This window comes from Dichotomopilus funicola (assembly GCF_033296635.1).
Source record: "Dichotomopilus funicola strain CBS 141.50 unplaced genomic scaffold C8A04scaffold_19, whole genome shotgun sequence".
NCBI classification, from domain to species: Eukaryota; Fungi; Ascomycota; class Sordariomycetes; order Sordariales; family Chaetomiaceae; genus Dichotomopilus; species Dichotomopilus funicola.
The window spans coordinates 12,780-27,643 of NW_026944040.1; the positions used below are offsets into that span (position 1 = coordinate 12,780).

The 14,864-nt window shown below is 55.6% G+C and overlaps 6 protein-coding genes across 6 annotated transcripts; 2 read left to right on the top strand and 4 right to left on the bottom strand.

Annotated features, from left to right (window-relative positions):
* Positions 1-52: 52 nt before the first annotated feature.
* C8A04DRAFT_10970 (SPT8-like protein) lies at positions 53-2,545 on the bottom strand (the record flags this gene model as incomplete). The annotated part of the gene is made up of 4 exons (XM_062776782.1): positions 53-693; positions 889-1,191; positions 1,246-2,061; positions 2,248-2,545. The coding sequence occupies 4 exons, from the start codon at positions 2,543-2,545 to the stop codon at positions 53-55; spliced, it is 2,058 nt and encodes a 685-aa protein (XP_062638314.1).
* Positions 2,546-3,702: 1,157 nt separating this feature from the next.
* On the bottom strand, positions 3,703-4,835 carry C8A04DRAFT_36095 (WD40-repeat-containing domain protein; the record flags this gene model as incomplete). The annotated part of the gene is made up of 2 exons (XM_062783402.1): positions 3,703-4,643; positions 4,706-4,835. The coding sequence occupies 2 exons, from the start codon at positions 4,833-4,835 to the stop codon at positions 3,703-3,705; spliced, it is 1,071 nt and encodes a 356-aa protein (XP_062638315.1).
* An 887-nt stretch (positions 4,836-5,722) lies between these two features.
* Positions 5,723-8,251, top strand: C8A04DRAFT_11050 (PUL domain-containing protein; the record flags this gene model as incomplete). The annotated part of the gene is made up of 3 exons (XM_062776816.1): positions 5,723-5,770; positions 5,830-6,940; positions 6,993-8,251. The coding sequence occupies 3 exons, from the start codon at positions 5,723-5,725 to the stop codon at positions 8,249-8,251; spliced, it is 2,418 nt and encodes an 805-aa protein (XP_062638316.1).
* A 1,143-nt stretch (positions 8,252-9,394) lies between these two features.
* On the bottom strand, positions 9,395-10,251 carry C8A04DRAFT_10975 (uncharacterized protein; the record flags this gene model as incomplete). Its single annotated transcript, XM_062776785.1, has 3 exons — positions 9,395-9,640; positions 9,699-10,051; positions 10,113-10,251. The coding sequence occupies 3 exons, from the start codon at positions 10,249-10,251 to the stop codon at positions 9,395-9,397; spliced, it is 738 nt and encodes a 245-aa protein (XP_062638317.1).
* Positions 10,252-12,354: 2,103 nt separating this feature from the next.
* On the top strand, positions 12,355-12,853 carry C8A04DRAFT_27194 (uncharacterized protein; the record flags this gene model as incomplete). The annotated part of the gene is made up of 2 exons (XM_062780212.1): positions 12,355-12,415; positions 12,474-12,853. The coding sequence occupies 2 exons, from the start codon at positions 12,355-12,357 to the stop codon at positions 12,851-12,853; spliced, it is 441 nt and encodes a 146-aa protein (XP_062638318.1).
* A 286-nt stretch (positions 12,854-13,139) lies between these two features.
* C8A04DRAFT_27195 (uncharacterized protein) lies at positions 13,140-14,497 on the bottom strand (the record flags this gene model as incomplete). The annotated part of the gene is made up of 2 exons (XM_062780213.1): positions 13,140-13,891; positions 14,254-14,497. The coding sequence occupies 2 exons, from the start codon at positions 14,495-14,497 to the stop codon at positions 13,140-13,142; spliced, it is 996 nt and encodes a 331-aa protein (XP_062638319.1).
* Between the last annotated feature and the right edge of the window lie 367 nt (positions 14,498-14,864).

Sequence of the window (14,864 nt, forward strand, 5' to 3'; positions counted from 1 at the left end):
ATAGGAATACCTCTTGAAAACAATACGCCCTTTAAACAAAGACCCCCATCCCTCACTTCGAAACCCCAATCTCATACCCAATCAACACCTCCGTCGAACTCCCATCCCACCCCCTCGTCCCCGCCGTCGAAATCATAATCCTCGACGTCGGATCCACATACAACTGCGAAATCACCCCGGCCCTCGGCGGGCCCGGAATAATAATAAACGGCACCTTACTATGCCGAAAAGCAGACGTATCCTTCAGATCATACAGCCTCAAAATATCATGCGAAGCACACACTAAATGTCTTCCATTCGCCATCGGTCGCACGCAGCTTACGGCTCCTGAGCCGGCGGGGAATTTGAGCGTGCGTTCGGGAAGCCAGGTGGATGTCGCGTTGTGGATGGCGTATTCTTCGACGGTGCCGTTGCGTCGCCCGGCATAGATGTGGTTGCCGTCGGGGGACCAGCAGGCGCCCATGCACCAGGGGGGGACGCCGCGGCGGTTGTTGATGCGGGCTATGGGGTCGGGGGTGCGCCGGTCCCAGAGGCGGATGGCGCCGTCTATGGCGGCGGTGAGGAAGGTGTTGGGGGAGGATTGGGAGGGGTCTGTGGTTGTCGTTCCCTGGGCAGCGGGTTGGGATTGTTGGGCGGGGTGGGTATAGACGAGGGTGGGGGATGTTGGGTGGGTATCTTGGTGTTGTTGTTGGTCTTGTTGCTGTGGTTGTGGTTCGTTGGTGGTAGTTGGGTCGGTTGATGGTTGTTGTTGTGGTGGTTGTTGTGGTGGTTGATCGGCTTGTTGTTGTTGCTGGGCATTTTGCTCGTTCACAATCTGACTCTGGACCAAGTCCATGGGATCAGAATGCGCGTGTTCCGCGGCCATGGACGTATCCCCTGCCTGAGTACTTCCAGCCGTGTCCTGCGCTGGAGGAACTGCCGAGTCCGCGCTCGCGTCTAATCCAGTCCCAGTCCCGGCCCCAGTACCCATATCAGCATCACCCATAGTGAAATCCCCCGAGTGGTCCAGCCCATGATTACCGTCATCGTGTAGCCCCATGTCCATAGCACGGGAGAACTCGTCGTCGTCATCCCCAAACGCTCCACCACCACCACCGCCGCCTCCTATCGTGTCGTTATCCCCAAACAGTGACCCGGCTGGACTCCCAAACAACGACTCGTGCTCTGGTGATCCCCCATCACCACCACCACCTCCACCACCAGCAGTAGCAGCGGGATCATCCGTCTGTTGCGTCTCTCCCAGACTCACACCACCACCCGCAACACCACCATCCCCATCACCCCCATCCCCCCCATCCTGAAAAAAACCATTCACCCTCGGCCTCGTCTCCGCAAAAAACGTCTCACTCTTCACCACCTCCACCTCACTCGCCTCCTTCGGCACCGGCGCCCCGCTCGCCGGGCGCAACTCAATCGCCGAGATCTGCCCCCCACTACTCTCAAACTTCCGAATCACATTCCCCGTATTCAAATCCCAATCCAGCACCGTCTTATCCCAACTCCCACTCAACACCGACTTCTCATCCGTCGCCAGCTGCAACACACTGACCGCATTCGTATGGCCCCCCTCTTTCAAACAATGAATCCTTTTCCCTTCATCATGCCGCACACTCTGCAAGTTTATCCCCCCGCTCTCTAACCCGCTCAGCAACCACAATGCATTCCTCTGCACCGCTAAGCTATACACGGGGGATAACACCCTATCCTCCGCGCGCGCACCGGGTGGCGCGGGTTCCTCATTCTCCCAGTAACTCATCAGTATCCCCGCTTTCGTCACGCTATCCACAAAAGGGTGTCGCTGCGCAACAGTAAGCTGCTGTTTGCCGTTGATCGTGCCCATGCCGTCGTACTTGCGGATGTAGCCGTCGGACCCGCCGGTGATCCAGTATCGCAGGTCCGGGGTGATGGCCATGGCGTTGACGCTGGTGGCTTGCGGGGCGGCCATGGTGGGGACGATGTCGTAGAGCGGGGCGTCGATGTATTCTTGGCGGAGGATGGGATGCCAGGTGGAGGCGAGTTTGGTTGTTGGGGCGGTGGGGGTTGTTGTGGATTGTGCTGTTGCTGTGGTGGAGGCTGTGCCGTCAGTGGTTCTGGTGGTGGTGGTGTCTGTTGTGCCGCCTGGGACGGTGTCGGTGCTTGTACTGGTTGCTGTGCCTGTGGTTGTGGTGGGAGCTGCGGTTGCTGGGATGGCGCCAGGACCGACACCGGCACCAGCGGTAGTCGAAGCACCGTTTTGCCCGGCGGCACCACCGCGCGAAGTCGGACGACTCCGAGGGTCGCGCGGATCGGCCGTGATTGTGGTCGGGGCTTGCGAAGCATCGAACGATTCGGCCGTTTCGGCATCGCCTTCGGTACCCTCAGCTTCCTGTTCATCTTGATCTTGGTCCTGATCCGCGTCCTGGTCCGGGTCCTGGTCATCCTCCTCTTCCTCGTTCTCCTCTTCGTTCTCATTCTCATTGTCATTCTCATTCTCCGCCTCGAGGTCCTCGGCGTCTTCCATCAGCTCGTCCTGATCGTTTTCGGAACTGGCGTATTCGTCGTCCATTTTGAATGGTAGAAAAATTGAGGAATATTCGAACGGATGGGGTTTCGAGGTTCAATGGGTCGGGGCGGCCGAGTTATGGCGCAATTCGTCGGGAAACGTGGAACGTGGAAATGGAAAAGCGAAGTTCAATCTTTGGGCGTGGCTGGACGCGAGGTCAAAGAAACCCCTGCTTGTAATCCCTGTCCGAGCTTCCCACTGCTCTGCAGCGCTGCGTGGGGGAATCACCCCGCAACCCCACCAAGGCCATGCAAAACCGCAGACGACGACGAATTCCTACTTCATAAGGTTTCCTCATGCTTCAAATGATACGTAATGTCGAAGAATAAACCCGATCAAGGTAATGCTGGCATTTCTAGTAGATAATACGATTTCTCGTCAGCACATCACATGAACCTCTGCTTCAAGAGAACCACTGCTATTGAATTATACTCGGCTATGAGGAATATCCCGAGGCGGACATGACAATGGCTTGATTGGAGATACCAGCCAACAGACACCCGGCCATCGAGAGCACACCCACAACCCAATCCTCCCCGACGAGACTCTGAAGCCCGATTAATGCCAAGGGAGATCTAACAGTCCATCTTGCGGCCGCCATATTACTAGAAGTGCAAGCTATACACGTCGACGAGATGCCCCGTCTATCATGACATAAAAATAGATCCTGTTGCCGCCCACAGGACCCAACAAATAACCACCAAAATAACCTAATCCTAGTCCTGGTTCTTCCCCTCGCCCTCGCTTGTCCCGGACGGATCTTTGGCCGCGTGAATCATGTGCTTGGCCGTCCGCCGCATAAACTCAGCCAGCCGCCTATCCCCCTCTTTTACCGCGCCTCCGGCATGTTGGGGACGATCGGCAACGGCGTCGTAGTCGAGAAGTAAATCAGAACAAGAGGACTCCGAGACCCGCACGTCGTGTGATGACGAGCAAGATGCCAGGGCTTTGCGAGCCTTGCCAGGCAAAAGGTTAGGCCGAGGACTGTTCCTGTCTTCCGTGGCGGCCACGGTCGTACCCCTAAAAGACCCAGAGTATTCACCACCAACCCTGCCGTGCGTGATATTCGGGGTGCCGATCCCGCGCGGCGTGGTACTGCGAGGTGTATCGTTGGTGACTTCCGAGTCACGTAAGCCTGCGAGAGGGCGTTCGTCCGCCTCCTAGTCTGTGCCGTTACCCGAGACGCCCCCTCGCCAGAGCCCATAAAACCCATCGCAGTTCTTCCACATCTTAATCGTACCGTCCTCCGATCCGGTCGCATACAAGTTTCCGTCCGGCGAAAACGTGATCGACCAGATCGGCCCGTGATGGCCCTTGTGGAGGTCCAACTCCTTGGCATCGTCCCAGTTGTACACCCGAGCCCACGTGCCCGGGTCCTCCCCTACCACAAACTTCCTGCCCTTCAAATCGAGGCCCACACTCGCGACCCCGTGCGGCAACTTGATCTGCTTCAAGTCATCCTCGGCCCGGATCCCGCTCCAAAAGTAGGCAGTCTTCCCCGCGGCCACCGCAAGAACAGGGAAACCGCCGCCGATATCCGTCGGAGCACTGTGCGAACGCGCCAGAGACACAAGCTCGCAAGACTTGATCTCCCCCTCCAACTTGACCTCCCGAATGCAGCTTCGCGACGGGAGGTCAAACCAACGGAGTGTGTCCCCAGAAGCGGTGATGATGACACTTGGATCCTGCGCCCAGACGATGAACTTGATTGTATCCTTGTGAGTCCCCTCTCCAATCTCGAACGCCTTGTCGGTTTCGATGGTAATGGGAGTAACCGGCGTCGGGCTGCCGGGTGAGTTTTCGCTGTGCAGTTTGTGGTCGTGAAGGTCAAAAATGCGGAGCTTCTTTTCGTACCCGCCCGTGGCAATCATTCCAGATTGATCAAACGGGTAAGAAATGGCACGGACAATGTGCTCGTGCTTCAAGTTGTACAGCAACTCGCCCGTGTGCGTATCCCAAATTTTCGCCGTGAAGTCGGCCGAAGCAGTCGCCGCAGTCGTCGCGTCGGGGCTCAGCCTCGCCTGCCACACAGCGCCTTTGTGGCCAAGGAAGGTGCCAATCCAGTCGCCCGTTTGGCCATCGCGAAGCATCGGGTTGCCATCTGTAGCGCGCGGTCTGGTCAGCCTAATGTTCCTGGACCTGGTTGGAAAAACCCCCGCCAACCTTTGCAAGCTGAGATCATGTAATACGCATCCTCCTTCTCGAGCGGCGAAAAGCTCAAGTGTGGTACCGGACGCGAATGGCCGTGGCACGTCAAAGGCACGTATTGACGTGGGGGGATCGGGTCACTCATGCTGGAAAGTGGCTGATGCGTCAAGATCTTCGGAATAGGTAGACTGAATCGATGGGGGTGATTCTAGTTCGGCGATCGGTAGTTGTCGAATTTTTCAAGCCCGAAAGAGTTAGAAAAGTGTGCCGATGAGAAGCTGTCGACAGAATGACGTGGTGGTAGAGGGCTTTGATGGCGGCGGGGGGACTTGTCGGGGTCGTTTCGAATGGAGCAGCCGAGGAAAAAAGAAAGGTTGAGAGAGCTGCGAAACAAAAGAAAACCAAAGAACGAGGAGAGTCGTAACGGGTCGTGAAGTCGGTTTGCTCGTCAAAAAGGAAGGCGGAAGATAGAGAGAAAGACGGGGCCAAAGCGGTCGTCTCCAAGAGTGCCGCTAGTGGACAGAATTTGCGAATTCGCAAAACGGAAAGAGGGAGGTGTCGTGACAAACTGCAGCCAGAGCCCAGGCGATGTTTCTCGCCCTGAGGTCAAGTGCGGGGTGTGCCTATTCCACATGCCAAGCAGGGGCGAGCTTGCCCCAGAAGTTCAAGGCGATGCCCCACTTTCAGGTCGTTGTTAGTTGTCCCGCACCCACTATCGTCATCTCACCGAGGAAGGGAGTTGCCTCCTGGTTCCAATCACTTCCATTCCACTTGCCTTGCCGTTCCTTACAAATTAGGTATTCGCCCCGGCTTTTTATCGGCATATTTGGGGAAAACAACAACAAAATCCACCAAAGTCTGGTCCGCCTTGCCGTAGCTTCAGCGTGCGTTTGGCTTTTTCCCGCGGGGTCTCCTCCAACCGCGTTTCCACTGCAGCTTGTCGCTTGCTACCTTGCGACCCCGCCTCACCCAATCGACAAACCATCGCCCGCAAACACGACGTTGGGCTGCGTACACCAAACGAGAATAGAGATGCCAGACTTCAAGCTTTCGGCCCAGCTGAAGGGCCACGAGGCGGATGTACGTTTTTAGTAGGATTCCCAAAGCCTCAAGGCAAACGCTGACACCGGAGTATCCAGGTCCGCGCTGTCTCCTTCCCAGCAGCAGGAACCGTTCTTTCGACCTCTCGCGATCAGACCGTCCGTCTCTGGCGTAAGACCGCTGAAAGCCCCCCCACATTCGACGAGACGATCACAAGCCAAGGGCACGGATACATCAACTCGGTTACGTCTATCCGGTCCTCGACCGAGTGGCCCGACGGGCTCGTCGTCTCGGCTGGTCAAGAAGCCATCATCGAAGCGAAGCGTCCGACCTTGACCACCACCGACAACGCCGACCGCCTCCTCGTTGGCCACGGCCACAATGTGTGCACGCTCGACGTATCTCCTCGAGGGTCATACTTGGTGTCGGGTGGCTGGGACGGGAAGGCGCTGGTCTGGGAGACTGGAAAGTGGCAGATCTCGGCCCAACTCGCACATCACGGCGAAGTCAAGAGTGTATGGGCGGTCTTGGCGTACGACGAGCACACGGTGATCACCGGCAGCGCCGATAACAACATCCGAATCTTCGATCTCCGCCAGGTCGACGGCAATGGCGAGGTAGGCCCGCGGCGCACGCTCAGCACCAGCTCTGTGGTGCGGGCGTTGTGTAAACTGCCAACCGGCATCAAGGGACACCCCAGTGGGGCTGAGTTTGCCAGTGCGGGCAACGACGGGATTATCCAGCTGTGGAAGTTGAACGGCTCTCAGGTCGGCGCGCTGCAAGGACACGACAGCTTCATCTACTCTCTCGGGTGCCTGCCAACCGGCGAGATCGTGAGTTCCGGCGAGGACCGGACTGTTCGGATCTGGAGGGGTTCGGAATGCATCCAGACCATCACACACCCCGCCATCTCCGTGTGGGCGGTGGCTGTGTGCCAGGAGAACGGGGACATCGTTTCTGGTGCGAGCGACAACGTGGTCCGCGTCTTCACCCGCAACGCAGACCGGACCGCGCCTGCGGAGGTGTTGTCGCAATTCGAGGAGTCAGTGCGGGCATCCGCCATCCCGCAGCAGCAGCTGGGTCCTTCTATCAACAAGGAGCAGCTGAACCCCAAGTCGTGGCTAGTCGGCAACGCGGGGAAGAAGGACGGTCAAGTGGTAACGGTTCTCGAAGACGACGGGACCATTGGGGCCTATCAATGGTCATCAGGTAGGTTCCCTGGGCTAGAGTCCGTGGTTAGTCGATGTACTAACGTTTACAGGCGAGCAACGGTGGGTTCATGTAGGAACCGTGGTGGACTCGACTGGTAGCAGCGGGCGAAAGAAGGAGTACAATGGGAAGGAGTACGACTATGTATTTGATGTCGACATCGAGGAAGGAAAGCCACCCCTCAAGCTGCCATACAACCTTTCCGAGAATCCGTACGATGCGGCAACAAAGTTCTTGGGAACGAACGAGCTGCCGATATCATACATCGACCAGGTCGCCAAGTTCATTGTCACGAACACACAAGGCGCAACCATTGGGCAAAGTGCCGAGGCTCCCTCCGCCGACCCGTACGGAACCGAGTCACGGTATCAACCAGGTCAAGCCGAACCGGCAAAGAAGTATCTGCCGCACAAGGAGTACCTCGTTCTCTCCCAAGCGAAGTGGGAGCCGGTAGCCAAGAAGCTACGGAGCCTCAACGAGAAGCATGTGGCCGCTGGCAACAAACACATCGCGTTGAACCCAGACGGTCTCAACACTCTTGACACGGCGCTCAAGGCCACGATGGGCACTCCGGTGCAAAAGACGGCACCGGCAGCACTTTCCGATGCCCAGCGGAGCGTGAGCACGATTGTGACACAATGGCCGTACGGCGACCGTCTCGCGGCTCTAGACGCCTTGCGTTGTTTTGTTGCCTGGCCTGGTTCAGCATCTTCCAACGACGCTAGGGACGGGAGCGTCGTTGAGGTCGCCCTTCGAGGCGCACTCGACATCCAAGACCCGGTCGCGGGCGATACATCCCTAGCCGACCTCATCAACTCCGTTGACGCCACCCAGCTCAATGTCAACAACGTCATGATGGCCCTCCGCGTGGTAACCAACCTCTTCACGACCCCCGAAGGCCGCTTTCTCGTCGCAAGCAATGCCGATTCCCTCGTCGCTCTACTCGCCCGCGTCGCAGGCGTCGAAGGCGGCGAACCCATCGGGCCAGCCAACAACAACATCCAAATCGCGCTCACATCGGCCGCCTTCAACTTTGCCTGTCTCGCCTTCAACGAGAAGGACTCCGTCCCGCTCGAACTGCTGATGCTCATAACCCAGGTCGCCCAGGCCGTGATCCAGAAGCAGAGTGATGCCGAGGTTCTGTTCCGGGCGCTCATGACGCTGGGCATGGTGCTGGCGGGCGGGGAGGAGGCCAAGGATTTGGCCAAGACGTTGGAGGTTGGGGGTGAGGTGGGTGAAGCGGCGAAGAAGAGTGGAGAGGAGCGGATTAAGGTGTTGGCGAAGGAGTGTTTGGGGTATTTGAAGAGTTGAGGGTGAGGGTTCGTTATTAAGGTCTGCGGGCATTCCGGCGAATAGACTTGCTTTGTTTGGGAAGAGGTTGGGCTCTTCTGGGTTATAGTATCACGTAGCATGTGTGTAGATTTGTGTTAATTGAACGTTGATACCCAATCTCGTGCCTCGCACCTAGTGTAGTTCCAATGGTCATGTAAATGGGATGTGGGACGTCAACATACAGCTCATCTTACCGCTAAGCACAACGAAAACCACAACCCAAGCCGCTCTCTCCTCGAACGAGAACCCAACCAACTCTCTAAAGTAGCCGTCCAGACACTCGGAGACCTAGCCCCTGCTTTAACAAAGACCCCCTTCGGTACTGGACAGTACCACCAAGATACCGCCCACTCAAGCAAGAAGACATCGTAGCCGCCCGCCCTGGTTTAAGGAGGTTGTAGTGTGATGGGATGTCATGTCCCGACTAGCTTGAAACGGTGGGCTACTTCATGAAGGGTGTGAAGGTGTGAAACCTGGAAACCATGAACCGCGAAACCGGGAACGAACCCCCCCTAGCAGCTAAAACCTTGGGGCATTTTTGTATTGGTTTGTTCGGTATTGACTTGCCCTTGTCTCCCTGCGGTAGCTTACACTATCACCTCTTACCGGCTTAACCCCTTTCTTGACACGGCGTGCCTTCTTCTCCGGTTAGGGTTTAGCCGGTTCTAGTGCGGGACCGCATGCCTCTATCCAGGAGACTGTTATGTGCCAGTGGGTTTATCGTATTGGATTGAAACGACGATTGGTCATGGCCGTGAACGATGGCTGGGGACAATGGCGAGTCGCCGGGTCTTGATTCTCATGATGGGGGTTGTTAGGATCAAGTGTAAATCGCTGGTCAAGAATCAAGAGGAAAAACACATGAGTTCAGGTAGGTGCTTGAAACATCTAGTATTTTAGACGGGCATGCCCGGTCGGAATAACGTCCTTATGAAAAGGGGAAATAAAAAAGATCTTAGAAAAGAAAAACAGACAAGAGAAAAGGCAAACAGCGCCCGTCACCGGATATATCCAACCCCTTAAACGCCATTCCCAAGATACCCCTTGAACCCCCCCCAAAGATAATCATCACATTGTACATGTCCCACCATCACCTCCCATCATCGCGTTTCAAGTAATCCCCTAAAGAAGCGCCCAAATCCCCCCCAACACCAAAAGCGGCGCGTACCCGCCCCAAGACAACAACTGCGGGACACTCAACCCCGCCGCACCGTTCGGGTTGGCACCCGGCAAGTCGCCTTGGCCCGACTCGCGCAGAGTCAGAGTATAGATGTCGGCGGCGCCGATGTCGGTGGAGTTGAAGCAGTTGGTTTCGTTGACCAGGGGGATACGCGGGTCGCCGGGTTCGGCGAATGTGATGTCCACGCACTACACAGGATATCATTAGCTTAGGTTTTTTAAAGAGGGAAATGGGGAAGGAACGTACAGAGTACAGCGCCGCGCCATGAAGAGCAGTCTCAACGACCTGAATAGTAGCATTATCACCAGCCTTGATGTTAAAGTCGCCAGCGTCGGCGGGTAGCGCGACCTGCGGCAGGCAGACGGTGCCCGGGTAAGGGTTCTTGGTCGGGCCGATGATCTGGAAGGGCGGGACCATGGGGTGGCTCATGTTGGGCGGACCGTGGAGACCGGGGGCGAACTCGGGGCCTTCGTTGCCGTAGCCGAGGTTGATGTAGATGAAGGCTGTCGCGTGGCCGGAGAACCAGCCCGGTTGGAAGGCGATGGCGCCGCCGGTGGTGGGCCAGAAGGTGCGGTTTGTTGTTGTGGGCATGCCGCCGCCTTGGAGGTGTTAATTACTGTTTAGATAAATTGTATCCCCCCGGGAATCAAGGCAACTTACATGGGTACATCCATTGCATGCCGTAGGGGAAGGTCGAGTTGGTGATCAAGCTGTTGCCGCGCCATCCTGGGTATGTGATGACGGTGTGGGCGGAGGCGAGCGCCGCGCTCGCGACGGTGAGGAGTGTTGATGAGAGCATGGTTGTGTGTGTGTGTGTGTGTGTGTTGTGTGTAGACGGGAAAAGGAGAGAGCGCGTCAGAGTCGCAGTGTCTCGACACCTTCGACAATTTTCCTCTTCCTCGAGTAAACCCCCTCTTCGAATCCTTCTCTGTTGAAGTTGAATGCGGCCCGGAGCGATCGCTTTCGACGGTCTCTGTGAGTGGCTGCTTGTTGTGAGACCTCTGAGTAGCGGGGGCTGGGCGTGATGTGACCAGAACGTCGACGACAAAAACGCTCAGCGAGGAATATCTCAACCTCAAATCGAGCAAAAATCGTTGGAGTCCGCCGCGTGTAAACTTGAGCAAAATTGAGAATAGAAGCAGGGGAGAGCTCCAACCGACAGCCTGGGCAGCAGGAGGGTAATATCTCGCTGCGATCTCCCCTCTCCTCCTCTTCCTCAAGCCGCCCGGGAATTGTGACCGAAGACCGACCTTGCATCCCCCGCGCGCGCACAGCTCCGGAGCGAGCCAGGGACAATCTCGACGGCTCTGTCCAATTCGCCCGACCACTCACAGGCCCGGAAAGACCAGAAGCTGCGCGCTCTGTGCATGCCGATGCTCCCGCCCCCTGTCACCCCGAGGACGGCCGCGGCCAATCGGCGGCCGCTCTGGGCCGCTTGCCTGCGGGCGAGTCGCTGAGCTGGGACCCGGGGGGGCAATTTGCAGATCCGTCACCTCGCCAAAGGTGCTCTCTCGTTCAGCCATCACCAACAGCCCTCCAATCGCCGGTCGCATTGCAGAGTGCGATTTGCAGCGGCCGTTGCGCTGTGGGACCTGAACGTTGCGGGTGTCCTTGAAGAGTAATGAAAACTCACGTTCGATTCGAGAGACCACCAATTCCAATTCGAAACTCGCGATACCTTCCCAAGCCTTTGTCCTCAAAACCTCGCGACATCAGAAATCTCGGCGAAGCTGAATCGCAAAGCGAAAGATGAAAGCGCCAAGATATCGCTAACGGCAGCCGCTGGTGTTGAGCGGTCACATCGCATTGTCAAGCTCACGCTCCACCTCGATCGCGGTCCGCCAACCTTGTCGCACGGTTAAGCGCCGAGATCCCCAGCCCGGAAACCAATGATGTGCCGCCTCCCCTACCGGGCACTGCCGTCCCGTGATACCCACATGTTCGTCAACGTCTGTTCTGAAAACTTCGGAACGGTTTCTTGGAGGGTGTGATTGTTGGTGCTGTTTCACAGTTCGAGAAATATTCAGTCAGCTGCATTCAGCTCATGTGTGGTTGAGGCATGGTAGTTGAGCAGGTCGATGTCGCAATTGTCGAGAGACAGAGGCTGAATGCGTTTTCCAGTTTGTTGTTTCCAAGCCACGACGATCTTGGTGCAAAGACAGCCCAGGATTAAAGCAATCCAGGGTATCTGAGCCTCAAATCCAATGAAGTCGGTCCAAAGAATTTCAGAAGACGACATGATGCGTCGAGGAGGCAAGCGCGACTTGACGAGTGGTCAAAAAGGGAAGGCGGTGAGCTAGTTCTGCCTATCAGATCTCTTATCGCCGGCCCATTGCCCCGCCAAACCCCAAAGTAAAGTAAACTTCAAGTCGTTCAACTGTAAACACTTCGAATGACAAACTTCCGGTTGATCTGTTTTGTTAGACCTGGCTTAACGGGGGACCCCATCAGTTTCCATTTCAGGCACGTTTTGCTGCTCATACCGCTGTTATATTTACGTGACCATTGCCAACTTAGCATTTTCCCTTATTTTTCATGATTTCATCTACAGCCCCCTTAATCGTTATTTCATACATTTGAAATGTCTGACCTCGTCGACCAAGGCGGAGGGTGGTTTCAAGTTAAACAAACCGGTCGCCGACTCCGCTCTGTACCAAAGCCCTCCAACAATGACGGAAACCCCGTCCCCAATACCGTACAACCAAATCCAAACCCCACACTCTCTCTCGAGGAGTTAGCAAAATACCATGAACTCGTTACCAAAGACTTGCAGTCATCCCAGTGGTGGCAACAAGTATTACAAACACTACAGTCCGCTGCCGACCAGTCCGGTAGTCTTCCCGCTATCAAAAAAGCCGTGTGTTTGGGGCCGGGTCCCTACGAGCCAAGTAACTGCAGCTCCATGACCAGGAAGACGGCTCACATCCAGACAGCTGTCTTTTGCTATCTTGTGGAGTATTTCAGTGCGTACATACTTGCCCTCACCATCTCCCAGCTCCCACTTACCTGACACCAAGCTAGAGGCCCAAACTGGCGAAGAAATCCAAAGCATAATCCAAGAACCCATGTTCACCGAGACCGACAAAGCCTTCTGCGCCACGCTGAGTCTCGAAGCCGTGGACAGCCCCAGGGCATTCTCAGTCATAGACGAAGAGACCATGGTGTTTGCCATTCATATGGAGCTTAGCACATACAGTCAAGCATTATCAGCTCACGTTCCAGCGCTGTTGGTGGGGTCCGATCCAGAGAACTGGGAGACTGCGGCGAGAGTTGAACCGGAGATACAGGCTGACTTGGAAGGGTATGGTAGGATTGGGCAGACGCATGGGAAGGTGGTGTTTCCGGATTTGGAGATGATGTTTTTTAGTACGGTTTTGTATTGGAGAAGGGGAGAGTCTTGATGTGGCATTCTGCAATCCCTAATTCTCGCTCCGAAATTAAGCTGAGCTCATCCCCACGACTTTTCCCCCTAACGCACCCCGAATTCCCACCGCCTAGTCCACGTTTAGCTGGCCTGCTCTACACTCCCAAGTAAGATCGAAGTCGACGTACGGCATCTTACGAGGCAGCCGAGTTATCTCAACCTAAATCCTCAAGTCAGTTGGAGAATACCCCGTAACAGCGAACCACCATCCATCCACAGTAACCCTCTCCCCAACCAAAAGGAAAAGAATCCTGAAAAATTACTCACATCCTCGTATGAAACCCCTTCCGGCAAGCCCAGCAATGGGTATGCGCAACCCTGACATGACTGCGACACGAGCAAATGCAGAGACACTGGTATCTCTTCTTCTTTTCCTCCTTCTCCTTCTTCTTCTTGTCCTTGCCGTTCTCTTTCTCGTCGTCCTTGCTCTTGTCCTTGTTCTCGTCCTTCTCGTTGCCCTTGTTGTCCTTCTCAATCTCCTTGTCGTGATCCTTGCCGTTTTCTTTCTCGTCGTCCTTGTCGTCGGTCTTATCGTCCTTGCCCTTGTTCTTTCCGTTCTCCTTCTCGTTGACCTTGCCATTTCCCTTCTCGTGGTTCTTGTCCTTATCTTTGCCTTTGTCTTGGCCGTTGTCTTGGTTCTGACCCTCGTTCTCGTCGTTCTCCATGGCGCCGTACTTATGCACGTACTCGCGGCCGAGCCAGCGTAGCCAGTTAGGCATGGCTGCTGTGGTTGTTGTAGTCTGGTTTGGCGGGTTTGAGGGGTTGAGGGGGTGGTTGGTGTTGGTGTTGGGATTTGTGGTAAGTTGTGGACGGTCGGTCGGGTTGGGCTGGTTTTCGTGAAGTGGAAGTGTTCGGGCGGCGGGGGTATTCTGAGAACTGTTACTCCCTAATGCTCGCACTTCATTTTTGTGTGTGCCCGTGGCGGTTGCCGAGCCCGCCGCCGGGTCGGCGGAGCCTGTGCTCTGATCTCGGAGCTGTGCTGGCTGTGGCACCGGTTTGTTCGGCTCTGAACATGCTGCATGCGAATACCAGGTCAACAAGGAAGGGAAATGCTTGGTGCTTTGGTCAACCTTCACATCACAGGAGACACCATGGCCAAACTGTGGTAACTTAAGACCAACTTGATTTAAGAACACTGTAACTCAAGACTATGCTGACCCCTTGCCGTAGAATCTCCTCCAAATCAAGACCCAAGACAACGCAAATCCCTCTTCACCCTCACCAATTACCAACATCTTATCTACCCACTCATTCCCTTGTTAGTAACTCCTCCCCTGATAAACACACAGAGAAAACCTACCTATCGCTCCCGATGCGACCCCGCCAAACAAGCACCACAAGTCGAGTTCGCCACACCCACCGCATTCTCACACAAACAAATGCACATGCACTTGTATTCGGTGCTCGACGCCTTGAAGCCCCGGAACATGCTGGTCTTTGAGGCAGTGCTGCTGCTACTACCACTACCACTACCACTGCCGGTGGTTGAAGAACCTGTGAGGGTGGTGGCGGAGCTGGAGTAGCTGCCGGTGGTGGTGCTTCCGCTTCCGCCGTAGAGGGTGGAGGAGCTGTCGGATTTGCCTGTTGAGCTGGAGGTGGTGGAGGGTTTGTAGGAGCTCATTGTTGCGGTTGGTAGGGTGTTTGAGGTTTGTGGGTTGGTGATATTGTAAGAGGTTGGTGAGGGAGAATGTTGGTTGGAAACTTTCAAAGTTGGAAGCTGAAGATGAATGTTTGTATTTATGATTTGGTATTGTGGTTGTGAACGTTATGGGGAAGATGTTGTGGTTGTGATTGTAGGCGATATTCCCATGCGAGGGGGAGGGTATTTATACTCATGCCTCAGTGCAGGACTCCTATTGAAGACCAGGTGGCCGTAGTGAACGTGGATATTCACAACAGGAGATGCTCTTTGTGATATTGTCTAGCTCCAACTATGAGGGTTGCGTAATCATCCTCGCTTTATGTGTTGTCCATGATTGGCTGGAGAT